Source organism: Chamaea fasciata, unplaced genomic scaffold, assembly GCF_029207755.1.
Source record: "Chamaea fasciata isolate MVZ Bird 193981 ecotype frontalis unplaced genomic scaffold, bChaFas1.0.hap1 SCAF_1, whole genome shotgun sequence".
NCBI lineage: Eukaryota > Metazoa > Chordata > Aves > Passeriformes > Sylviidae > Chamaea > Chamaea fasciata.
In genome coordinates, this window is record NW_027094086.1 from 48294482 (window position 1) to 48320105 (window position 25624).

The window sequence follows — 25624 nt, forward strand, 5'->3', positions numbered from 1 at the left end:
TGTTCTTGAGTGTCCTATTCTGCATCAGGAAGAGTTTATAGTGATGCTGCGGAAGCTAAGCAAGAAAAATCCGTTGTTGCCACTACCAGGCAGAGCTGCCTGCAGAGCACTGAATTGTGTGTAGAGTCATGAATCAGGGTTTGAAAGTCCATTTGTTTTACTGCATATTACTGTCCCTGAGCTGAATATGAAGTTTCCATACTTTACATCAGTGTTTTAGTGTGTGGTAAGTTAAACCTTGGCTTACTAGAAATATTTCCTACTTACCTGCTTTCTGCTTCATAATTTTTCTTTTTTTTAAGTACACATCCCCTGACAGAGTGAGATTGTGATGCTTTACAGCTTTCACTATTGCTTAAAATACTTCTAAATTACATCAGTTAAAACTGTATTAATTCATGCTTTCAACAGTCATTGTTATTGTAGGCCCTACAGATAGCTACATCTACGTTCAAAAATCTCAATAACTGTTTAATACTTGGAAAGCTGCTTTTAATTGTGTTGTCAGTCAAGCTTAAAATGGGCTAAAATTTCTAGTAGAACTGTCAGATAGAGACTCTTAGTTTTAATAGCATTTCTGGATAGGAAAATCTTAAAGGAAATAAATCTGGTTTTCATCCTTGCATAAAAGAGGAAATGATTTTCCAAGCCTGTGGTGAAATTCTTTCCATCTCTGCAAAGAGATGGATGTGTTGTTACTTTTTGCCATGGTAAGGCATAGAAGGACTTGCAGGCTTTCCATACACTTTGGGTGAGTTCAGCAGTTCAAGAGTTTCACCTATTGTTCTCGCTTTAGTCTGTAACTTTGAACAAAGTTACAATTTTTGCCTTGAAGGAATATTTTGGAATATATTGTCAAGGAGTGGCGTATTAAGACCTTGTTCAGAACAGAATTTCTTCCTTCCCTGTCTTCCTTTTTGGGGGACAGTGTCAAGAATTTAGAGAACTAAGTGGCTGTATTCTTGCTGTAATTGAGGAGCTCTGCTGCTCTCTGCCACTATCATAACTTTGTAGGCTTACTAGAACTATGATGCTGGCCTAGAATTGAGTTTTGCCTTGTAATATTCTGCTGGTGTGATTGTCTTGAAAAATCTGAAATGACTATTCATGCTTGCTAAACCTGTAAGCCTAACTTTTGCTTTCTTTTTGTACTGAAAAGAGCTCAAGTGTTAAAAGAAAAATAAATCTATATTTGGACATTTTAACACAGATTTTGGAGTACCAGCTGAGAACGCTTTGTAGCTCTGTCTGGCTTGTGAGTTCTCTTCTAGATTTGATGGAGCTGGTGCAGTGCCTAAGTATCACATTCTTACTGCTCAACAACCCTGGAGTGTAAAATATGGTGGCTTCTTGTACTCCAAACAGCAAGCTTGTTTCCATAGGAAACTTTCATTTCCACTTTGTTATTTGATTGTCTGAAAGCCAGCTTGATGTTTAATTTTACCATGGTTTGGAGATGCCTTTGATTTTAACCTCCTTGATCTTTTTGAGAGTTTTTTTTATATCTGAAAATATCCATGTGAAACAAAAAGGATGTGTCCATCTTTCTCAGTTCATGTGTTGGAGAGTTATTTCTTACATAATCTGATGCACTTAATAGATGCTTTATGTCTCTTTAGATCAGTTAGCAGGCCAAGAATATCACATCAAATACCAAAGGAATTTGAAAACAGTAATTGTATTTATTTACCTCACTCTCCAGAATCAGCATAACTAGAAATCTATGGTATTTTTAGTAAACATTTACATAAAATTAGAACACTGGCTTCAGGGCAAACTTCTTGTGTGTGGAACTCTTAGTAACTTTGTTGAAAGTTACACAATGTCTGCAGACTTTGCTTCATTACTGCTACTTGCTGCATAAGTGCCTGAGTAAATATTTATGGGATGGAAGCCAATGAGAGTGTTGTAACTAAGGAAAGCAAAGATTTTTTAAATGATTATTTAAAAAAAGGAAAGTGGTTGTTTTAGTATTTGGCAGAAATCCTTTTTTTCTGGAAGTCTTCTATTGCAGCTTTCTACTTTAACCTTTACAATAAATTGAATTTTTCAATTAAATGTGCTTAAATCTGATTGTGTTACTATTTGATTATTCACATTCTGGAGCAATAAATCTGGGAGTTATATTTTAGGATGTCTGTATTATCCTAATCTTTCTTTCGTAATCTTGCCTTTAAACAAGGCAAACATAACTTCAGAAATGTTTTTGCAGGTATTTAGGTGTCCCTGCAGAAAATTCCAATGACAACAGAACAGGCTCCAGTGTGGATAAAAGTGTGGTATGTCTTCATCTTTATTGTATCCTAATAAAGAATCTAGTGCATGTATAGGCATAAACTGTTTGAGTTAGAAATGTCTCAAATTATCTTAGTGTTTGGGATATGAGAAATCAACACATAATTTTTGGCTCTTTAGTATGGCCTCCCTAATAAAGTTATTGGAAAAGCAGAATTTCACTTCCTAATATGATGTTGGTTTTCCTGAATTGAATAAAATAGCCAAAACTTTTTGTGGAAAAGGATTCACAGTTTTTATCTTTAGAAATATCAAAATGCTTGTGCAGTGTTTTTAGAGTGCCTTATTGAGCCTGGGTAGCTTTGTGGCCACCATGGAGTCTGGACTTCCAGTGAACTCACTGGGAGGTGGAAGACAATGTATCAAGATTGGGCATTCCTCTCCTTCACAAGCTTTTCCCATAAGCTGTTGGGACTTGGGGCACTGATTATCTGCATTTCTAGGGCAGTCCTCCTGGCACACAATGCTCAGGAATTCCTTCAGTTCCTTATTCCCAAGCATCTTGGCAGTCAGGTTTCCAGGAAGATATGCTGAGGTGTTTGAGACTTGGTTGAGTGCTTGGATTCTATGTAAGTTCTGATACAAATCAAGCTATTCCCTGAGATTGGTTTGATATTTTACAAATCACATTCTTTCCAGAAGAAAACATCATCAAAAATTGATAATTAACTCTAAAAGAAATCTTGACTTTGACCATTATTTACTCTGTTAGTATTTTGTTTTGTTTTCTGTTGAGAGTAGAAAAGATATTGATCTATGATCTCTTGATCTATTTCCCTTTCCTCTTAAACTAGCGATTAAAAGGTTTAATGACACATGGCACTACCCAGAGAAAATTTGTACAGGGTAGGGGAACTGATTATGTCCTTTATTGGGCAACTGAGTTTAATTGTTGAAATGTCTTAATTTTTTAAATGTATATTGATGTGTTTGATATATTCTCTTTTCCTTATAAGCATTTGACTGTTGATGCAGTAAAATTTAAAAACAAAGCCAGACTTTCCAATATTTGAAAGTACTTAAAACTGTGTGCTGGCTTTTGGTTGACTTTGAAGAGAGTTACTGAATGGATTTGGCATACTCAGTGGAATCCTACTCAGTGGGTAGTTAAAGAATCCTCAATAATCTTGTCCATATTGTCAGACATATTTGAATGTCTGTGATTTTAGCAGTTTTGGGAGGTGAAGGTCTGGAAGAATTTGAGTGGTATAGGAAGGTTTAAATCAATGTTAAGTCTTTACTACAAGGTATTTTCCCCCCACAGTTCTTTCTCAGCTGTTTCTCTTTCATTACATGCTGCAATGAAAACGGTAATGTTGACACATGGTTAGCACATTAATTAATTCTGAAAATATAACACAAGATGTTACCTGATCTATCTGCTTTTGACGTCTGCCTTTTGAATGTCTTTGGGGAGAGACATGAGTGCCACAAATTTCCAAGAAATTAATTGTCTTGCAAGTGTGTAAAACCTAACAGAATTAGGCCATGATGTTGTGCAGAAATAGAATTCAATGCCCTTTCAAAACTGAATATCATACTTCTTTGAAGATCTGATTGCTTACTTTGGTTTAGTGCTGCTATAACCATCTGTAAACAGTTTAGATTTTAAGAAAAAGGAGATTAAAAGATGCTTTTGCACTGGATCTTAGGTTTTCTTCATTGTTCAGGGGTACAGAACCAGACTCACTATGCTGTAGTGAATAAGAAAAAAGAGAAAAAAGAAAAAGTATGACACTTCCAGAGGGATTTTTCTTTACTTCTCTGTTGCAGACAGGCTTTTCTGTAGCCCTTTCCTCCCCTGCTTCTCACACAGAATGGATACCAAGAACAAACTAAAACTTAAAGGAGTGCTTTTGTACTGAGTTAATTGTAACTCAGGATTTTCTTGAGGTATTCTTAAGTCTATTGATAGCAGATTGTGCAGAACTTAGTCCGGAAGCCTGTTGTCTCTACTGATATAATTAGACTGCTCAGCAAGCTCAGATGGGTCCCCTGGGGTGCAGCCTGATGTGAGAACATACAGAGACACAGAGACGCAAGAGGATGCGATAGCAGTCCAAGCTAGTAGGAGTCAGCACAGAAATGCCTCAGTTGCCAGATGTCTTTTTAGACCTGTTTCTCATCTATCCCGTTTAGCATTTAGTTCCTCTGTGTACCCTGTCTGGAAGGGCTATAACATGAGTAAAAAGAAATGGGAGAGCAATCACACTGAACCTTTGTTATCCTCTGTTTTGGGGCGTTTACTGTGGTTTGTTCTTATTGAAGTGAGAGCCTTTAAATAGTCTTGCTTCTTGTTTTACTTCTCAGTGGCTCATACCAAGTAGATAAATGCATTGTTTACTGGTCCTTCCTTTTTCCTTAAAGTTCAGATTTAGAAGCCATCCCTTGTTTTTAACTACAAGCATTGTCTGATCCTCATAGTGTTACATTCTATGTCACACCAGTAATTTGTTTTCCAGAGCTGCTCTGTTAAGTGCTGAAATGTCTAAGTTTTGGAAGGCTTTGAGATTTTAGAGTTAAAACGGGGAACAAGAAAGCAAAGCATCAGAACCACTTGATTATGTTGCTTTGAAGAGAGTCTAGATCAGGAATCTAGTGCTTCTCTATGCAGTTCCAGGAGCGTTGAGGGAAATGTATAAAAATTAAATAGGCTGAAATCCTTACAATATTAGTGGAAAGGTTTATAATGAATCAACATAAGGTTGACTTGATGAGTTTCTTAAAAGCTGACACTGTCATGTTTACTGAGGATTTTGATGTTGGATTATTCTGCCTAGATATTTGGTAGAAAGTAGGTATTTTCAGACTATGTGGAAAGAATGAATTTCTGAGTTTATCCTGCTGGCAAACAGTACATGCTATGCAGTAATGTGCCCTATTAATATCTGAAGTTTGTTACTATCTTTCAAACATTGGTACAGTTCTAGCTGTAAAAATGATCTCTGACTAAAGAGATGGTGAGAGCACTTTCTCCCCATTGCCAATAACTGACTGGCCTGGTTCTGCTTCCTGAACTTGTTAGGAGCTTGAAGATACATTGCAAAATACACGTGGTGGTTTATGCTAGAAATTTTGAGACTAACTAAAGTGCTTTCTTATATCTTGGCAGTAATATCTTTAGTCAGATACTGAAGATCTCTAAAACAAGGAGGATTTGATTTAGCTCAGCCCTGTGAATTTTGAAGATGCGCTAAAATTTCATGTGCATGCAAATGAAAAAAACTGTATTACTTCTTATAATTAAATTGTGGTGGGGGGGCAGGGAGGAGGGGACATGCATCATTTTTTAATAAGGTCAAATGTCTTATTTTGGTAGAAGAAAGTAAGCTGTGATACAGTGTAAGCAGAACTGAATATTATTAAACACTTTTTAAAAGTTTCTAAATTTAATGCATGTTCTTTCATGTACAAATATATACTTAAAGCTGGAAAATATGCAGAAGATGATCTATGAGTTAGAAGAACAGCTACATAATGAAATGCAGTTGAAAGATGAAATGGAGCAGAAGTGCAGGTGAGACTTTGAACTTCAATTGTTTACATAATTTAAATATATCTAACACTGCAGTTCCGTGTTACTGCTTTAGGAATTACAGGGATAGCACTAAGAATGGTGCTGTAGTTCTCCAAGGGAGTTCCAGGCACAGGGTTAAGTAATTCTAAAATTTTCTTGAACGGTATAAGGAAAAAAATTTTTTTCACTGACAACTGTGTAACACATTTTCTTTCTGAACACTTAAGTGTTTGAGTTTACCTGATATCTCTATGTTCAGATGTTCTGTTGGACTAAGGTACATACTCACCATGCTGATTGTTTTGAAAATATGAGATTCAGTGTATATGGCATACATTGGATTATTAAAATTAATTAGCTGTTTTCTAAATACAGGGTACTTGTTGGAAAACCACTTTTTTTTTTTTCCTATGGCTGACATATAAGAACAACTGTTTGCTTTCTAAAGTTCTGTTTCTACCATGCTGAAAGTAGCAGCTATGTGAGAGTTTGCATTTTTCTTGCTGTCACATTTATGAACCAACAGTTGAGATTCTTCTTTTCTGATAATCAGAAAAGTCATGCAAACTCAATTCCCCTTTAGTTAGCTTCTCCTTTTGAAGTCTTTTCCTGAAGGATTAAGTAATCCCAGGAGGCAACACTAGGTATATGGCACAGGAGGGATTTAGACTTGTGAACTAGAACCATAGTGTGTAGCTGTACAAGCTCCTTAGGTGTAAACTGGTAATTGAAATGGTCTGGTGGGAGTTTAGGCTGTGTGACACTGTTGCTTACTTAAACACAAGCTCATTGTTGGCACATTCTGTTGCTCTCCACAAGCAGGATGTACATTGTTGAAGGATATTCAGTAACTGTCTTCCTGCAGTACTACTGAAGTTGTCAGAACACAACTGTGTCTTCTGGTATGTCATGCCATTCACTGCAGAGTTAATAGATAGGAGGGATTGCTAGCTATTGTAACTGCCTCTTTTTGTACCTGTCAGGAAGCCTTGTCTGGGTCCTCTTTGTTGCCTCTTTGAAGAGGGATAGCTGTCTACAGAAATGCAATGGATTTCTGTGCATTTTGCTGCATTCTCTCTGTAGCCCAGTCTCCTAATACATTGCTTCAACAGAGAGACTTTCAAATAGTATTATTCGTATACCTTTATCTGTAGTAAGGCGCTGTCTACTGTGGAATTAATGAACTATTTTAGATATTTGGAGGTAACAACTAGAGGAATTTTTAGCAGCTTACCAGAGGATTTTATTCTTAAGGAAAACCTGTTGTGTACATACACTGTTTTTTGCAGATTAAGAGATAAAATTTGGCACCTGAAGTTTTGCGTATTTAATTCTGCAACAAAGCTGATAAATACTTAGTGATATATTTTACAATTTTTTTTGCAATGATTGATTTTCTTCTTCAGCTTTAAATGATCATTACAAAATAACATTAGTCAAAATATAAATGTTCGCTTTAGTAATAATCACAAATCATTTCACTAGAAAAACAGTATGTATAATGTATCTGTTAAATGATCTTGTTTTATTTTTAGATCTTCAAACATTAAGCTAGACAAGATAATGAAAGAACTGGATGAAGAGGTAATTTTTTCCTCATTGAAGATGCTTTAATCGGGTAAAGAGTGAAGTCAGGAACAGTACTTTCATGAGTCTAAGATATTTTTTCTGAGAATAAAAAATTGTGCTGCATTCAAGTTTGAGACCTAACAATCATGTTTCAATCCATAGCATTGGGAGATTACATTTTTATTTGTACACATTTTCAAAAACTTTTCTTTCTGTAAGTCATACTGATTCCTGTTTACTCTGCTAAGTATTTTGCTTAGTCTTGCTCATTGCAAGTTTTCTGGGGTTTATCAAAGTCAATTACTACAAAAATACAGATTATTTTCTGTTGACTTCTTCTCTTGTCTCTTGATAATAATTTTAGTAGTTACTTTAGATATAATCGTACTAACAACAATTTTTCTAGTAATTGTATAAATTTGTCATGTAGAAGGTAAAAAAGCTGTCTTTTCTGTAAACCTTTCCAAGGAAGCCAAAAGTTCATTCATTTAAAACAATGCATCACTTTCCATGTTTAATTAGTTGCAGAGATACTGGTTTAGCCATCATTCCTTAAAATGTAAGTATAAAATACCGTTTCTTTGAATTTCAGGGAAATCAAAGGAAGAACTTGGAAACAACAGTGTCTCAGATTGAGAAGGAAAAGATGGTATTACAACATAAGATAAACGAGTACCAAAGAAAATTTGAACAAGAGAATGAAAAAAGACGTAATGTGGAAAATGAAGGTAGGCAATATTGTCCAAACGTTGACACTGAGGAGGGGTATATATGATATGTTGGTGGGAATAATTTCATACCATAGTATCTTAAGAGCTGTGCAACTTTAAAGTTTGAAAAGGGATCTTTTCAAATAATCTACACAGATTTTGAATCCATTTTTATTTGAACACAACTTTTTTGTTCTTATTTCCAAATTCTCTGAAACACTGTGCTGTGTTGTTAGCCTGCAAGCACAAAATTTGACATAAAAATATGTATTAAGAAGCAAAAAGCTAACAAAAGACCTGTCAATGCAAAACTATATTTTGGAGCATATTGGTGTAAAAAAACAAAGCTAAGGGTTTTTTTAGTATGCTGTATTAATGGTGCAATTTCTCTTTAGTGTCCACCCTAAAAGATCAGATGGAAGACTTGAAAAAAATCAGCCAGCATTCACAAATTTCAAATGAGAAGATAACACAGTTACAAAAACAAGTATGTTGTTTGCGTTCCTTTTCTTCATTATTTCTTAAATTTGATCACTCAAATGTAGCAAAACTGGTTCCATAATCTTTATATTTGAGAATCTTCTCTGGTTTGTTTTAACAGCTAGAAGAAGCAAATGATTTGCTGAGGACAGAATCTGACACAGCTGCAAGACTGAGAAAGGGTAACACAGAAATGAGCAAGTCATTAAGTCAGGTAGAATCACTGAACAGAGAACTGCAGGAAAGGTGCAGAGTTCTGGAAAGCACAAAACTGCAGGTGGAGAAAGATTATTACCAACTACAAGCAGCTTTGGAGTCAGAACGAAGGGACAGGAGTCATGGATCTGAAATGATTGGAGAACTACAGGGTAATTATTCTGAATTTGTACTTTACTAAAAAAAGTTGTGGTAACCCTACTTAAGTGGAGTTTGATAACAGGAGGAAAGCCAACCTGCAAACAAAGTGTGACTGAACAATTTCTGAAGATTGCATTTGGCTTTCTGATCCTGTTGAGCAACTCTTGTGAGGGAGAGAGAATATCAAAATCAAAGAGTGTCAAACTCTGATTGTGTGTCTGACGCTGCACTGACTAAAGGTCTGAGTCCAGTGGTGCAAACATATGAAGAGCTGATATGGTGCTAGAGAAGATCCAGCGCTGTCTTACTGCCTTGTGCAGTAGCCAAGTTAGTACATCCTGCACTTACTCTCCTTTCATTTGTGAGGAAGGCTATATTTTTGTTAAATTGCATTTGTTTTCTTTTATGATGATTCTACATTACTTTTATTAGCAAGGTTAAGAGCACAATAAGGGACGCAGATGCAGGATCCCCTTTTTCAGGATGCTTGAAACTTTCTGCTATTTGTATTGATTCTTTATACTAGAAACTATTCAGATGCATTAGTTTATGACTCTGCCTATGCTAATGGACCCTGACTCTTAACTTGCCATTTTGAACCATCTGTCTGCAGTATTGAGTTTCCATGAGGTGCAGACTTTTGATGAGGACTCTCCTTACTAAAAGGGTGCTGATATGATGGAGACTTTTTAACAGGGCCTTTAGTGACAGGACAAGGGGCAGTGGTTTTAAATTGAAAGAGAATAGATTTACATTAGATACAGGAAGAAATACTTTTACAATAAGGGTGGTGAGACCCTGGGACAGGTTGCCCAGAGAAACTATTGTTGCCTTGTTCCTTGTTCAAATAGAAGAAGTGTTTCAGGCTAGGTTGGATGGAGCTTTGAGCAACATGGTCTAGTGAGAGGTGTCCCTGCATGTGACAGGGAGATTAGACTAGGTGGTTTTCAGAGGTCCCTTCCAAACCACGTGATTCTACTTAGTATTTTGTATAAATTCCTACGCCACACAAGGGTAGATGCTGTGGGATTTGAGGAATAGTTCCTTTTTCCATGTCATAGCACTTAAAATTATAGCATGGTTTTGGTTGGAAAATACCTCGAAAATCATTGAGGCCAACTATTAACCCAGAGCTGCCAAATCCACCACTAAACTACATCCCTAAGTGCCACAATTACACATCTTTTGAACACTTTCAGAGGTGGTGATTCCACACCTTCAATGGGGAGCCTGTTTCAGTTCCTGACTTCCCCATGGTTTGAGTCACACTTAGGTAAATACATGTTTTGTTAGTACCCAAAAATCCATTTGAGTCTGACGTTCTGTGAAATGTGCCTTATCTACCCATTAATGAAGTTAGCATCACTTACAGGTGCTTGTTCCATAGCACAGCAGAACTTGGGTTAATGAAAGAAATTTTGAATATTAGATAATGGAAGTGATGGAAGGCAGGGACCATTTCTGCATGCTTAGTTTTTGTGAATTGTTACTGCTGATATGCATAAAGAGTGACTGAAAAGGTCAGTTTCCTCTACAGTATATGGCCTTTGCCATGCCTGAAAAATCTGAAGTATTTAAGATAGTTCATGAGCCCAGAAATCAGTGAAAGTTGCAAAGCCAATTGATCTAAGTATAGGAACTAATATTGTGTGGTGTTTAATTTTTTGTGGCAGTTCGGATTACAACTTTACAAGAAGAAGTAAAAAATATTAAAAACAATCTTGAAAGAGTGGAAGCAGAAAGAAAACAAGCACAGGATATGCTTAATCATTCAGAAAAGGTATGGTGAAATGATGTTGAGTTTGATGCTCTTTGTCAGCTTATGACTATATTTTTCAAACATTATTGATGTTTCCAAGTCCAGTGTTACTGCTCTAAATCTGTCTCATGTTTAAATTATTAACTAAATACTGCTGATTTGCAATCCCATCAGGATTGTCTCCCAAGACCACAGGTAGTTCTTACTTGTAGCATTGGGCATAAAAATTGTGTTTGTCATTCATTATCACTGATTCAAGGATCCTACTGCCAGTAGCAAGGATTTTTTTTCTGCATATCTGACTTTAAAAATCAGATTTTTTTTCTTTTGCTTTTACTGGATTTTAATTTGACTGGATCAGTGCCAGGCAGGCCTTTTCATCAACTTTGGAGCAGAATTTTTTTTCTGTCTTTTCTTCTGAATGGTAGCAGAATGTTCCCCTAAAATCTCTGATCCCCTCCAAATGATGGAAAAACAAGTTAAAAGGAAGCCTTGCAGCCTTTCTCCAGACAGACTGTAGAGTTAACTCTGTCGAGTGAGGTCAAGTGAAGACTTGCTGTGCTGTGTGGTCTATGCAAATAATCCAGAGATATGACAGCCTGTGAGGGAAGGGGTAGGCAGTTCTAAGTTGCTGTTATGTGAAGCAGCCATTCAAAGACAAGTCCTCGTCTCTCAAAGCACATCTCCAGTGCTTGTTTGGTGAATTACTGTTAATGCCTGGCAATCCTAGCAATGAAATAACCCAAATCCATCCAGGTAACAATAATTCAGATTCCTCTGTGATCTAAGAGGTCAGTTCATTAGTTGTATGTTTCCAATTTAGGTGACTACTGATTATACAAACGGAGAAGTTTCCATTTTCTTACAAATTTATAGACTACTGGAAAAATATTAATGAATTTTTTTCCAGAGCACTGAGTACAGTTTTGGTATGTTACTGTTTTTACTGTGTGTGGCAAATAACATTGATAATCTCTTGATAACGGAAATTTAATACTAAAAAAGGGAATAAAAAATGCAATTCCCTCAGGTATTACAGAAATCTGACAACTTTTTCCTTATCTTCAGGAAAAGAATAATTTAGAGATAGATTTGAACTACAAGCTGAAATCCCTACAAGACCGGTTAGAGCAGGAAGTCAATGAGCACAAGGTGACCAAAGCACGGTTGACCGACAAACACCAGTCAATAGAGGAGGCAAGATCAGTTGCCATGTGTGGTAAGTGTTCCCTGCAAGCTTCAAGTAAATACATAATAAAAGGTGTTCTGATTATGATATTTTAATACACATTGTCTTACAACATAGTACTCTTGCACAAGTGTTTGATCCCTTTATATAAAGAAAATGCATATTAAAATCTTTAAATATGAAAAGTGCATGTTTAAAATTACTTCCCCTAACGTTCTATTTCATAAAAATTGTATTGTTTCTTATTGTTTTGCATACTTTCAAAGCCTTCCTTGACTTCTAAAATGCTATTGAGTCTTGAAATTCTGTCTATAGCTAAACAGAATTGAAAGAATGCATTGTCAAGAGAGATGTCTTAGAGCATTCATTTCTGTGTAACTGCATTAAAAATATCGGTGTTGTATTAGGGTTGTCTGAAGGGAAGTGAGAAGGTTTCTTTTATAGATGTGTAGCCATGAATCAAAGGTGTGTCTTCATCTTGTAATTGAATATGTCAGGTTTTCTCTGCGAAGGTCATCAGTACCTAAGTGTGGTTTTTAGAGTTAACAATAATGGTAGCATTTTTTTCTTTTGCTACTGTCCATTCATGGAAATGAAACTTTGCCTTACTTCAAAATGACTAGTTCAAGAATCTGCATTTTTTTTTCTTTCGCTATTTATCTTTCTGTTGTCATGATAATATTCCAGTGCTTTGAATGCAGATTGGAATTATATTTCTTTTTTAGTGTTCCTTGTGATAATGCCAGGATTTTTTTGCTTAGTAATCAGTCTATCAAACAGCAGAAAAGCTTAGATAGCTGAACAAAAAGTCTGAAAAATATTAGGGTATTTTGACTGTTTTTACAAAAACATGCTTGCAGATACTATATACTCATTTTTGTTGTTTTTCTTTCCTTAATCTTTTTTAGAAATGGAAAAGAAGATAAGGGAAGAACGGGCAGCAAGAGAAAAAGCAGAAAATCGAATAGTTCAAGCTGAAAAACAGTGTTCCATGTTGGACTTTGACCTGAAGCAATCTCAGCAGAAACTGGAACATCTTCTTCAGCAAAAGGAGAGACTGGAAGATGAAGTAAGTAAAAGGTTCATCACTAATAATTTTCTATATAAATAAGAAATTAGAGTTGAACTGAGAAACAGAAAATTAAATTCACTTATACTGAACTCCTTATATAATACCACTCTCAGTGGATAGTTGTTGGCCTAAGTAGGTTTAGGTAATTTCTGTTTGTTTCTTAACTCAAGCATGTCTTGCATATTTGAACCTCAATTCAATGTAAGGCACTTTCTTGTGTTTTCTCTTTTTCTAAAGAAAAAATTTGCTTGTGAATTTGACTGTGCAGTCTGATTGATGTGGATGATTTACAGGTCTGCACTTGGGTTGTCTAGTTTGCATTCCTTCCTTTTGTTCAAGGAAATGCAATTAGAACATTGAGTGTGAAAAAGCTAGGTACTAAGAATAATAGCTTCATCCTTATATTTTCTTTACAGGACAGTGGGAATGAAATTTGTTACAGGCGTCACAACTCATGTAAATTAGTTTTTATGTAGTAGGTAAATGCATTTTTTTCTAGGGTGAGAGAGGTTTTTAAGATCTGAAATCCATGGAGAGGTTTGCAGACAATTTGGGTTACTTTAATTGTTGTCTTTCAGATAAGTTAAATCGTGGACTTTGAAATAAACTAAAAATGGGAAAGCTTTATCATCCTGCAGCACCATCATAGGCATAGGTTCTAAGGGCAGCAGATTTGTGTGATTATTGCACTGGAGAGTTAAGAGATTCAGGAATATTTTGACATATGGTACATGGTGTAGCATCTAGTCAGTGGTGTTTAATATAAAATAATCCATATGTGAAACCTCTTCAGCCAGATGCAGCTGATTATTTAGCAAAGGCACCTAAATGGAAATATTTCTCATTTAGGTAAGGAATCTGACACTTAAGCTAGAACAAGAGACGAATAAGCGAATAATGGCACAGAATGAATTAAAGGCACAAGCTTTTGAAGCTGATAACTTGAAGGGTTCTGAGAAGCAGCTGAAACAGGAAATCAATACCTTGTTGGAAGCAAAGAGATTACTGGAATTTGAGTTGGCTCAACTTGCAAAGTAAGTAAAAACCTGAAGTAAAGTGGAAAAAATTGCTTAATTATACATGTACTATTTTGCCTGTTTCTGCTAGTGAACAAATTTCTCTAGTGCATAGGCATTTTTTCCTAAACTGAAAGAGTATTTTTAGCTGCATGTTATGATTCCTATGTAGCTGCATGTTATGATTTCTATGTAGCCGTCAGTGTTGAAATATTTTTGTTATGAGCTATGATTAAGAACAGTTCTTGGCTCACCATTCTGTGTTAAGACACACACACACACACACACACATGCATATACATATATATATATGTGTGTATATATATATATATATATGTATGTATATATTCCTCTTCTTTTTGAAAGACTTCTTTATGGATTGATGCTACTTACTAAATCACATGGGACTTTGAGTACATGAGAGTCAATAGTTCCCTTTAATTGCTTGATTCATTTTCTTAATGTTTCTTAAACCAACTTTAATTAATGAGAAATGTCTTCATTTTGACTTCTATTATATATTCTTTCAGTTGGCTCAATGTTTCTCCATTTAGAATACTTCTTGGCTTCTAAACTGCCTACTGAAACAACCATTGTTTTAGAATAAGAACTGTATTAAGTCAGAATTCTAGGATACAGCAAACTGTTGCTCTTTGTGAAGTAATATGTATGCAAATGGTAGGTCATTGTAGGATGCTGTTCTGGTTAGAACTTGCCTTTTGTTAGTAGCTGACTTTTTAAATGTTTTCCTTTTTTGTATTCCTTCAAAGACAGTACCGAGGAAATGAAGGTCAGATGCGTGAGCTTCAGGATCAGCTTGAAGCCGAGCAGTATTTTTCGGTAAGACTTGCAAGGAATTGTGTGTGCTACATTTTTACATAAAATCATTTAACAGTGAATAGTTGAAACTAAAATTGTTTTAATGTAAGTAACAGCCAGGCATAAATTAGCTGTTCAGAAAATCCTGCTTGAAATACAAACAAGGAACAAAATATTAGAGAACGTTAGGTGGTGTATCTAAAATGTTGCTTTGTTGTTTATCAAAACTAACATTACATTGAGGAACTCTTAACCTGATTTTTTCATCAGAGCTGTTCCTATCCTGAGGTTGGGAAACAAGATATTTTTCTGATATAATTTCAAACTTTGTAGAGAGTTCAAAATCTCCAAACTTACTGGAAAATGTTCCATGCTATTGATACATTTAAGTATAGCATACATTTAAATGCTATAGCATGCATTTAAATGTATGCTATACATACATTTAAGAACCACAGACTCAGTTGCATTCTGCATGTATTCCTTATTCTAAAAAGCTACATTCTCTGCACCTGAATCTCTGAAGAATCTGGGTACTCCAGGTAGCCAAAATGTGTATTTCATAGATGTAGTTTGATCTGTTTCATCTCTGTGAAAAGAAACAATAGCATAAGATTCTCTGTAACACCTGAACTTCAGACACATTTGTGAAAATGCGCAGGCTCATTTCACTTTGGGAAATACTTTTAAGTTTGGTTTTTCCTGGGAGAGGCAATAAAAATTTTTGTGTTTACTAAACTGCATATGATTGTCATTTCATTATCTGTTAGAGGGGCTTTCTGTGCATTTCTCCATGAAATGCACAGAAAGCAGGACATACTGCTAGTACAAAGATGCAGAGCATTGTGTTCATTGGTTTCTAGTTTCTTCTTTTTTCACTAACTTGTAGTTTAAATAAGACATTCATAATGCAGTCTGAATATTTAGCAAAAGTAGTTTACTGTAGAAGATCAAATTTTAACTTTCAGAATTACAGGTAGTGTTAATAATAACAATGTAGTAATAAAACCCAGAAGTATTTCACAGAAGTCATTTGCATAAATCAGACCTCAGCTGAATCACTTACTAAGTTTGTATAGAAAAAACTTAAGATTCTAAGAGAAAAGGTACATGGACACAAAGAGAATGCAACAGGTGAAAGCACAGAATGGTGTTAGGCTTGTTGGATGAACGTTTTGAGACAAGTGATGTTTCAAGAGGATGCAGTTTTGTCCTGTTGTGTCCAGACCTGTTCTGCTGTGTCACAGTGCCTTCCTTCTCTTTTGCAGCACGTGTATTTCTGCAGCTGTGTAGGAAAACACACTAGAAAATTGAAAACTAACTTGGTCATATCAGTTCCCTACCCAACAGGAACTGGAAAGAAACATCAGGGAGAGGAAGGAAGGAGGAAATTTTATTAATGACAGTATTGGCATGTGTTGTGGTTTGACAAATTCAAACTAAGTAGTCTGAAAACAAGGAAGAATTTCAGTATGGATTTTGAATAATGATTTTGTTATGCTTTCTTTTACAGACACTTTACAAAAATAAGGTTAAGGAACTGAAAGAGGAAATTGATGAAAGAAATAAAGAAATGCAAAGAAAAATGCAGGAGTTGCAAAATGAAAAGTATGCCCATTATCTTTCTCACATACACCTTAATTTTTCCATGTAATACTGTCTCACTCATGAATACTTTGAATCAAATCTAACATGTTTTAATTCCTTTAGAAAAAGCACCTTGTAAGTGGCAAATATGTAGGATGTTAGCTATATTGACTCACAAAGCCAAATATGGTTATTCATATTTGCTTAGGGCATTATCATGTCTGTGACAAGAATCATGACTTCTCTGAGAATTTAGTAGGATTCAAAAATGTTTAAAAATATTCCAATTTGTGGTAATCATCTCACTTACCAACTTTTAAAATTTGATTATATTATCCTGATAATTACTTAATATATTTCTATAGTCAGTAAAATAATTTGAAAAAAAGGGAATGAAAAGTCTTTGAAATTTAGTATATTTCCGATTAGGGATGAACTACAGTTTCTTCTAAAGTCTGTGTCTCTTGTTCTGCTTGAGCATCTGCATTGGAAAACAGTCTGAAGGGCAGAGGTCATGTACAGTGTTCATTTTGTACAGCATTTTGGTGGGCTAAGAAAGGGAAAAAGAAAAGATATTGTGCCAATAAATATGGTGTAGGAGGAAAATAGGTGTGTCTCTGCAAAGTTGTTCATGAGTGGTAACCAACATAAAGAAATGGGGAGGGAGGAGAAGGTAGGCAAGACTTCTCTTATTTTTCTTGGGGTTTTTTTATTTCTTTTCTTACTTCTTTTTGTGGATTCTTTGTATTCTATTCCCTCACTATTCTCTGCAATCTTACATTCATCATAAATGTTTCTCACTTGGACATAACTATGGGAATTGTGGGCAAATGTGGGTTAAATATCTTTTGATGGACCACTCTGTACATATAATTTAATTTTATTTTCTGTTCCTCAAAGGCAGGAAAATACATCTCTGTATTTCATAGATGATTGAAATGTTAATGAAATCACAGTAAGCTTGCTGCTGTAGCTTCTGTGGAGCATCAAAAGATACAATTGTACAGAATGCAGTTTTGTAACCCTTGCTTTTCTTGAGAAACTAAGATAATGACCATTAGCTGAGGTTTGATAGTCTTCCTGAAAATTTTGAATGTTTTGCATAGGAAAAGGAAGTGTTAATGTCCTTTTTACAGAGAAACACTCGCTACCCAGTTGGATTTAGCTGAAACCAAAGCTGAGTCGGAACGGTTGGCCCGGGCACTCGCTGAAGAACAGTATTATGAACTGAATCAGGAAAGCAAAAAAGCTGCATCAAGGCACAGACAAGAATTGTCTGATAAGGACATAATCATAAGAAGGGTAATTTAACCGTTATCAATAGCTGTATAAATGTCTTCCAGCTGGAAACCAAAATTCATGGTTTTAATTAATGAAGTCTTACTGTGATCATAAGTGATAACTAATTAAATGTCTTAAGTTTGGGGCTCACTTGAAACCTTAAACATTTAAATTTCATCATGTGACCTCCCTAAAAAACAAAATTCATTAATCTGAGATGAAGCCAGAATGAAAATCAAGTGAAGGTCTATAATTCAGTTATTAAGCCTTTTGTATTTACTTCTTGTCATTGCCAAGTGTATTATTTAAATCTTTTAAATTTGTGGAGCTGTGTATTAGAGACTCTTATTGCAAAGTAACTTAGTCTTTAAAAAAAACCCCACTTGAGAGTCTTGAGTTTCACAACGTAAATTCCAAAATATGATATTTGAAGACACTTCATAGCATAGCTTTTGGATGTTAGTATGAGCTTGATAAATGTCTTTAACTGAGAAGCCTTAAACAGCAAGCCATATGTAGCATAGTTATTTTATCATTGTTGTTTTTTCCTGTTCTAACATCATTTCTTAAAAATCCTGGGGGTGTAAAATTCCAGGTGTAACTGAACTTGGCTCAGTTGCTGAAAGGTTTCTGTTAATGCTACCGTGGATATTCCATCTCTGTGGAAAGATAGTGCAAATAGTGTTTGTTTCATGAATTTGCTTTTTTAAGCTTGAGATCTCCAGAATACCACTATTTCTCAAGCAGCATTTAGAAGACTATCTCTGTGGCATCAAAGGAATGCCTTCTTGCCAATCAATATATTTTTGGTTTCAAGTATTCTGGTAACTTTGTCAGACAGATTGATACACAATAGTTTGTATATGCTTCAAACAAAACCTTTATTTAGGAATACAGTTATGTTTGGTTTCTCATATATATTTGTTAGGTGATCCTGGCTGTGGCAGTGAACGTGTATTCAAAGTTGTCATGGCTTTCCTTTCTAACTTTTTTCTTTTTTTTTTTTTTTGCAAGCTCTGTACATATTTAGTTATGTCTGCTTTGTCTTAGAACAAATTTGGTTTTGTTTTTATCCAATGACAATTATCTAGTAGTGAATGCCTTGTATCTATTCTAGACTTTAATGCTGGAGTTCTAGTGTCTGTCAGCTGCTTTTCTGTCTGGATTCAAGGTATCAGGCCTCTACATATAAGTTTTTCCAAAGTACAACATTTAATTGAAAACTGCCACATTCCAGAACTGACAATCTGACTTTGCTTAAGTTGATTTTTGATTTCATACTACAGTGTTGTCAGTTCTGCAATGTTAATTTTTTTTTTTTCTGGGACAGGTGTATTTTGAGCTTTCTGGTAAATCAAAACAGCACAGAAGAATAGTGGCATTTTTAAAAAATTGACATAGGCCAAAGGTGTTCTGAGTAAATGGTTGTTATAGAATTAAGGGCATTTAAAATAATAGTATTATAGATATTTTTAGAATTTATGTCAAGTTCTTTATGCTAAAATGTGTTTCTTTTCATGTAGCTGGAAGAAACTAATAACACTTTAACCAAAGATGTTGATTTAATAACGAAGGAAAACACAGAGATCAGTGAAAAATTTAAGAAACAAGAGGAAGGTATGCCATGTGTAGAGTTTTAATTGATCCGTTCTGAAGCATGATTGAATTTGAAGCATATGTAGAGAAATGGGAAGTGGAAGAGGACATTGCTATTTATCTTCCGTATTGTTTTGGGCTTGTTGTTGGCTTTAGTATTTCATCTTTGTGCCTTTCTGATAAATCATTCTGGTAATTTTCTGTCATTGCAGTAGTGTCAAACTGGTAATCTTTGTCTATAAAAATTGTATTTTTCTCTAAAAGGGAAGCAACAGGAAAACAGAATAGAAAAAAAGATGCACTTATAGAAGTAATTAAGTTTAAAATAGTTACCTTGTACTAAAATACCTCAAAGTTGAATATAATTTTAACAGATTACAAAATGAAAAAAGAAGAGGAAATCAATAATATTAGAATGCATTATGAGAAGAGCATAAACACTGAAAGAACTCTGAAGACACAGGTACAACTTTTTTTGCAGTTTATTAGCGATAATTACTTCACATTAACCAGAAGTATTTCAGGTGTTTTCTGTTTTGAGCTAACTCTTAGTTTCTTTGAAATTAAGTTTATATTAATCATGATGTACAATATGCATCGTTAAATTTACATTCGAAAGAATAAGTTTTCATGCTGTGTACTTTTCAGTATTACTTCAATTGTGAGTAAACATAATAAACATAATAAACATAATAAATGTGGCCATTTATGTTGGTGAAGGGATTTTTTTATCATATCCTGTAACTAGAGGAACTGAGAAGTTTTTTATGAAACATACTGCATGTATCATTTTTCTTACTGGTTCTCCTTTGTCTTAACAGGCTGTCAACAAACTGGCTGAGATAATGAATCGGAAAGATTTTAAAATAGATAGAAAGAAAGCTAACATGCAAGATTTGAGGAAGAAGGAGAAGGAAAATCGAAAGCTCCAATTAGAACTTAATCAAGAAAAAGAGAAATTCAATCAGATGGTAGTGAAATACCAAAAGGAGCTTAATGAAATGCAAGCGGTAAAATAATTTGATTTTTTTATCACATTTTGGAATAGATATAGATATAGATGAGTTTTGTTTTCAAAATACTTGGCTGCCATGTTTTTTGGTAACACAATAACTATGCATGTATATATAAATACAGCAACTAGCAGAAGAATCTACATACAGGAATGAGCTCCAGATGCAGCTGGATAGTAAAGAGAGTGACATAGAACAGCTACGAAGGAAAATCATGGACCTCCAGCAAGGGATGGATTCTACCAGTGTTGCCAGTCTTCCAACAGATGAAATGGATGGAAATCTTTCAGGTATGAGAAAAGCAAATTTGAACTACTTGGCCATGTTGCCTGCACACAGTTTTGGAAAGCATTGTTTCAAAGAAGTTACTGTTGCTTAAAGTCTTCTGGTTGTCTAATTCTGTATCACGTCTCCACTTCCTTTCTTTCTTTGTTTTGGGTTTGAGTTGTTTTTTTTTTTAATTATTTTTTTAAATTTTAAAATTTTTTTTTATTTCATGCCTTAGTTGCTTATATTTAAGTCTTAATTTTTTCTCACATCACACTTCCCACTTTATGGCTTGGCATTAGCATCATTTATATGCACTTTTGAGGAAAGAGTATCTTTGCATCTCCTGTTTTTCAAGTACAGTGATTAGGAAGTGCAGTATTTGGTGAATAGAGGACCGGGCCAGCACTTCTGCAACATCATGATTGTGTTTTATATCTTTCATGCAAAATTGTCTTGATCTTATCTCTTCTTCCTCAGTCATGTAGCACCTCTGTGACAACTGGCAATAATTGTTGATGTGAAAAATAATTGGAGGAATTTCCATAATAAATTTATGGCTGTATGGTACTATGATTTAGCAGATTAAAATAAGAATACTGAATACAGTGTAGCCAGCCATTTCCATGTATCAGTACCAGACACTGTACTTTGAGACCCACTGTTAGCCTGGTTAGTTATTTACCTCTCCCCTTCCCCAGTGTTTGAAAAGTGTAATCAGTTAGTACTTTCACATGATCTACTTCGGAATCTCTCAATACAGGAAAAAAATGTTTAGTGTAATCAGGTGTGCTTGATGATTTGCATACATCATAGTAGGTATATCTTTTTCTGTATGGTTAAGTAAATTTTAGAATTCCTTGTGAATTTTTAAATATAATTTTGATAAGAATTTCATTGTAGAAAAATACCTTTAGACATACAAAACCAGAATACTATTTTGGGTATTTTATGACTTCAGTGGATGAGTAGTCAGATAAAAGTAAATAGAATAATTTTAGATGTGTCTTTTCCTGTTAATGCACTTCATGCTGCTCAAATTGCCACATTATAGAGTTTTTCCAGGAGTCTTAGAGTGATTGAAATTTCAGGTAGGTTATCAGTCTTAGTACATGTTTTGATGTAGTTACTCCTTTCTGTGTCTGTTTTTGTTTCCTATCTTCCCCTAGTGTATTTTTAGATCTTTATTTTTAGTTAATACTGTAATGATTTTCATTTTAGAATAGATTTTTGTTCAGATAATGGTATAGTCTTTTCCTTCACAACTCGCATTTTGTTCAAGATGCCTTTTGCACTCTGGAGTTTGATCTGTAAATTGCCATCTTGTAAAGATTCTGTCTTTTGACAACATCTTCAAGGCCAACTCCCATTGGAAATTCTTAGAATTATTAGTTTGGTTAAGGAACATTTGTTTTCTTAGCTGCCACCCGTAAGGAGTTCCTTCTGGTATTTCTGAAGTATCAGTACTTCTCAAGCATTTTCCTCTTAGATACTCATTTTCAGGATATTCCATTTAACAGGGAAAAAAAAGAAATCAGAGGGGGTTTGTGTATTAAAGTGGTTTTTTCCTCCCCTCAAATTATGAATGGGAATCAAGCCTTACTGTTTTTAAGTGTCTCATAATTGAAGAAGATTGTAGTTTGTAATTTTAGTAGAAAATTTCTGAACTCTTTTAAATTGAGTTCTTTAGGGTTTTTTTCTACAACAAAACAGACCAGATTTATTCTACCCAAAAGAGTAGTTTTGAACTTCCTCACTTCCCTTCTCAGCCATTTTCATTTGATGGCTCTTTTGTATTAGATGGAAAACATGAATTCTTCCATCCGGCCATAGACACCACACCTTCCCTATTTTTTTCTTAAGGGCAGTAGTGTGTCAGTATGACCCCACTGTGTCTCAGATCTTGGATGGACTGTAGGAGAAAGCTCTTTCTTTGTCTGCCTTATTAAGGAGGATTATTTTCAGTTTAACCTCTGGAGATGTGTGTAGTCAGGCTTTTGGCTGCATAACCTGTCACTTCCATTTTGAGGCAGAGATTTCAGTCTGTGCAAGATCTTTTCAAGTCAGCTGTTAATTTCCATTGTTAATTAGAACATCACAGTTACTGGAAGTTCTGGTTATCTTGGGTGAGGTGTCTACTTGTTAGCCTTCAACTATTTCTTTTTTGCTAGCCTTTCATTTCTCTTCTCTTTTTTGCCCTTTTTTTCTACACATGCCTCTGATTTTTACTACAGTTGTCCTGCTGGTTTTACTGTGTGATACAGGTAGGACCTCTATTAGATATTATTAGGACTTCTCTAGATTTAGATCATGTCCCTACATGCTGCCTTTTGGGTTGTTTTTTTTTTTTTTTTTTGTGAGTTTCTGGGTTGATCAGGATCTGAATAAGAAGCAATTTGGTAATTAAAAGAGATTAAGTGACATTAGTGTAGTCAAATTTCACACACTTATCAAAGAGCCAGGCGGAGGGCAAAAAAGGAGTACAGTAGCATTATAAACATGAAACAAAAAAAGCTGGATTTCAGAGTAAAAATAGCCCATGTCAAAGAAAGAGGAAATTATCCAGCACACAGTTATTTTCCTGCAAACCAAGTAATTAGTCTACCAAACAGAAGGTGACATATTACAGCAGCTAATTTGCTACAGTTTTGTTGTATGATGTTGGTTGTCTTCAACTGTGAGCCAAGTTCCCATTGCTTCCATAGCCCAAACATGGCCATTCCTTCAGAGCACCTTGAATAGCATCTTGTTTGAGAGCTGGATGTGATGAGTAGTCAGTAGGATTCTCTAGCTGGTGCATTAGTTCTTAAGGTGAAGACACTCCTTAAAAAACTTATAATCAAATAAATGGTTGAATTTATAATAAGTAATTATAGTGTGATTTATTCATTTTCCTGTCACAATAAGACATCACCAGGGAAAAAAATAAAGATACAAGATAATATAAGCATGTTTAAAAGATTCCATGGTCACAATTCTGGCAATGGGCATCTTTGGTTTAATTGAGAAAAAATTTTTATACTCATAAAATTGTAACGAAAAAGAATTCTCTATTTGGAAATAGACACATAGAAATCACATGGTAGCACACTTTACAGCTGCAATTCACTTGGAGGTATTTTCTCTCAGCCACTGGCCTAAATACTCCTTCAAATTGTGGTCGCTCCTAGGACAACTTACACTCTCTCAAGGTGGGGATTGGCCCCTTTACACAATCCAGGCTATTCTCAGGCTTTTGCTTACTTACACAGTAAAGATCGTTATGTGGATGTAGGGTTTTCCTTGTATTCGATTCTAGGCATGTTTTGTAACTCTCACTCCTGATTGTTGATTCAGATAGCAGCTCGTATCTCAGTTGGTGTCCCCTGTGTTAACACAGTCCTTGCTCAAACAGCTGAGATGTTTTGCTTTTAAATGATGCCTTTGGAATGCCTTTTCCTTCAGGCTGGACTTAGGGAGTCTTTATACTTTCACGATTGTAAACAGAATTCCTCTTTGCCAAGACAGAACATAATAAGGAATGTGAGGGTTTTTTCTCCCAATTGTTACAGGGCACCTAACCTGTTGTGAATTGCTTCTTTTCATCTGATTGGCAAAATCACTTAAGCAATTGAGCTATCCTACAGGTTTAACTGCAGCACATAATATTTTACAGCCTGTGTTGTAAATCATATATTGCTCAAAGATAGGATGGAATAATAAATGTGGAGCATTTAAGCCAGCAGTTTTATTGGACTCAGATAAGACTTTCTAAAGTACCTGCAAGTAGCCTGAATAAACCTGAAAAAATGCCAAAGCAAGATCCAGTCAGAAATCCTTGGTGAAGTCCATGCGAAATTATAGTAAGACAGTCTGCAGAAGGAAAAATCCAAATTGGAAGAATGGAAAGATTTAGTAAAATACTATCTCCAGGTTTTTGGTTGCTGTGGAAGACTCTTAGGAGTAGAAATTCTTGAACATTGGAAAGAGATGCTCTGCTGTTCATGAAAGCACCCACATTACTTAGCTCCAGTACAACAAAAAGTCTTGTAGAGCAGTACAGTCTTGGTCGTCTTGTGTGATTTTATTGAAGTCTTACTGTTAGAACTCTTAGCATACTGAATCCCTCTGAATCCTGGTAGTCTGGATACTAGCCATGAAAATATTTAGAATGCAAATCTACATTTAAAATATATGCAGAGATAGCTATAAGATCTGAAGCCTTTATGGAATTCTTTTTTCGTATCCTATTCAGATCCAGCTAGCCTTCAGATATTTTAGAGGCCTATCTTGGACTTTTTGGATTGTAAATATGAGATATCAATTCTGGTATTCTTTCCAAAATACAGGGTACTTGTCAGGCAATAGTTTTGAGCCTATTTTTAAAGACTGGAATGGAAGATTCTTTTTCATAGTCTAGATAGTCCATATTTTCTTAATTACTTAATCAGAACACTCATAAATATTAGTCTTCTGGATCAAATATTTGTGAAATGGCCAGATGAGCATTTGTAGTTGTGCTAAGTCTGTCAAGAGAAATGAAAATGCACTATAAATATTACTTGAGAGGAACCTTTGTGGAAGGGTTGGAATGAAAGAGCTCATCTCCCCTTTCAAGAGTACATTTGGTTCCAGATGAATTTTAGCTTTGTTGAAAAAGGAGTACTTTCAGAAACTGTTACTTAAAACTGCAAGATGTTATTCACAGCTCCGAAATCATCAATCACTCAAATAGAATTTTATCCCTAAAATAGATTTGTAGTAGAGAGAAAAGAATGTCAATGGATTCATTTGAAATACCTCTTTTACTTCCTACTTATTTTGAAATTGTTTTCAGAACATGCTGAAATAGAATGGAACTTCTTCTGTCCCTATAAGCATCTTTTAAAATTCATCATCACTGGATCTTTCCAGATTTGCTTATGCCACAACTTCAACAGATGCTTTTTTTCTTTTAACAAGTCATCCTTCCTATATTCCTTTAGAATGGGAGTCGCCCATGCTTTTTTCTCTATTAGCAATTCATCACTTTGTTTTGCAATGGAAACCTGAGTTTTAGGATGTTTCTAGAATTTCTAAAAATGGAAGAATCTTCTCTTAATGTAAAAATTAATCAAA

At 35.0% G+C, this 25624-nt stretch overlaps 1 protein-coding gene across 1 annotated transcript in view; it reads left to right on the forward strand.

Annotated features, from left to right (window-relative positions):
* The window catches only part of ROCK1 (Rho associated coiled-coil containing protein kinase 1), an 83336-nt gene that overhangs the window by 43827 nt on the left and 13885 nt on the right, over positions 1 to 25624 (forward strand). The window contains exons 11-27 of the mRNA XM_066182634.1: positions 2213 to 2279; positions 5724 to 5812; positions 7348 to 7396; positions 7974 to 8109; positions 8487 to 8578; positions 8693 to 8939; positions 10602 to 10708; positions 11756 to 11906; positions 12785 to 12945; positions 13798 to 13982; positions 14735 to 14804; positions 16297 to 16391; positions 17507 to 17672; positions 19175 to 19268; positions 19622 to 19710; positions 20069 to 20257; positions 20385 to 20550. Coding sequence (XP_066038731.1) covers positions 2213 to 2279; positions 5724 to 5812; positions 7348 to 7396; positions 7974 to 8109; positions 8487 to 8578; positions 8693 to 8939; positions 10602 to 10708; positions 11756 to 11906; positions 12785 to 12945; positions 13798 to 13982; positions 14735 to 14804; positions 16297 to 16391; positions 17507 to 17672; positions 19175 to 19268; positions 19622 to 19710; positions 20069 to 20257; positions 20385 to 20550 — 2153 coding nt within the window. The remainder of the gene's footprint in view (positions 1 to 2212; positions 2280 to 5723; positions 5813 to 7347; positions 7397 to 7973; positions 8110 to 8486; positions 8579 to 8692; positions 8940 to 10601; positions 10709 to 11755; positions 11907 to 12784; positions 12946 to 13797; positions 13983 to 14734; positions 14805 to 16296; positions 16392 to 17506; positions 17673 to 19174; positions 19269 to 19621; positions 19711 to 20068; positions 20258 to 20384; positions 20551 to 25624) is intronic.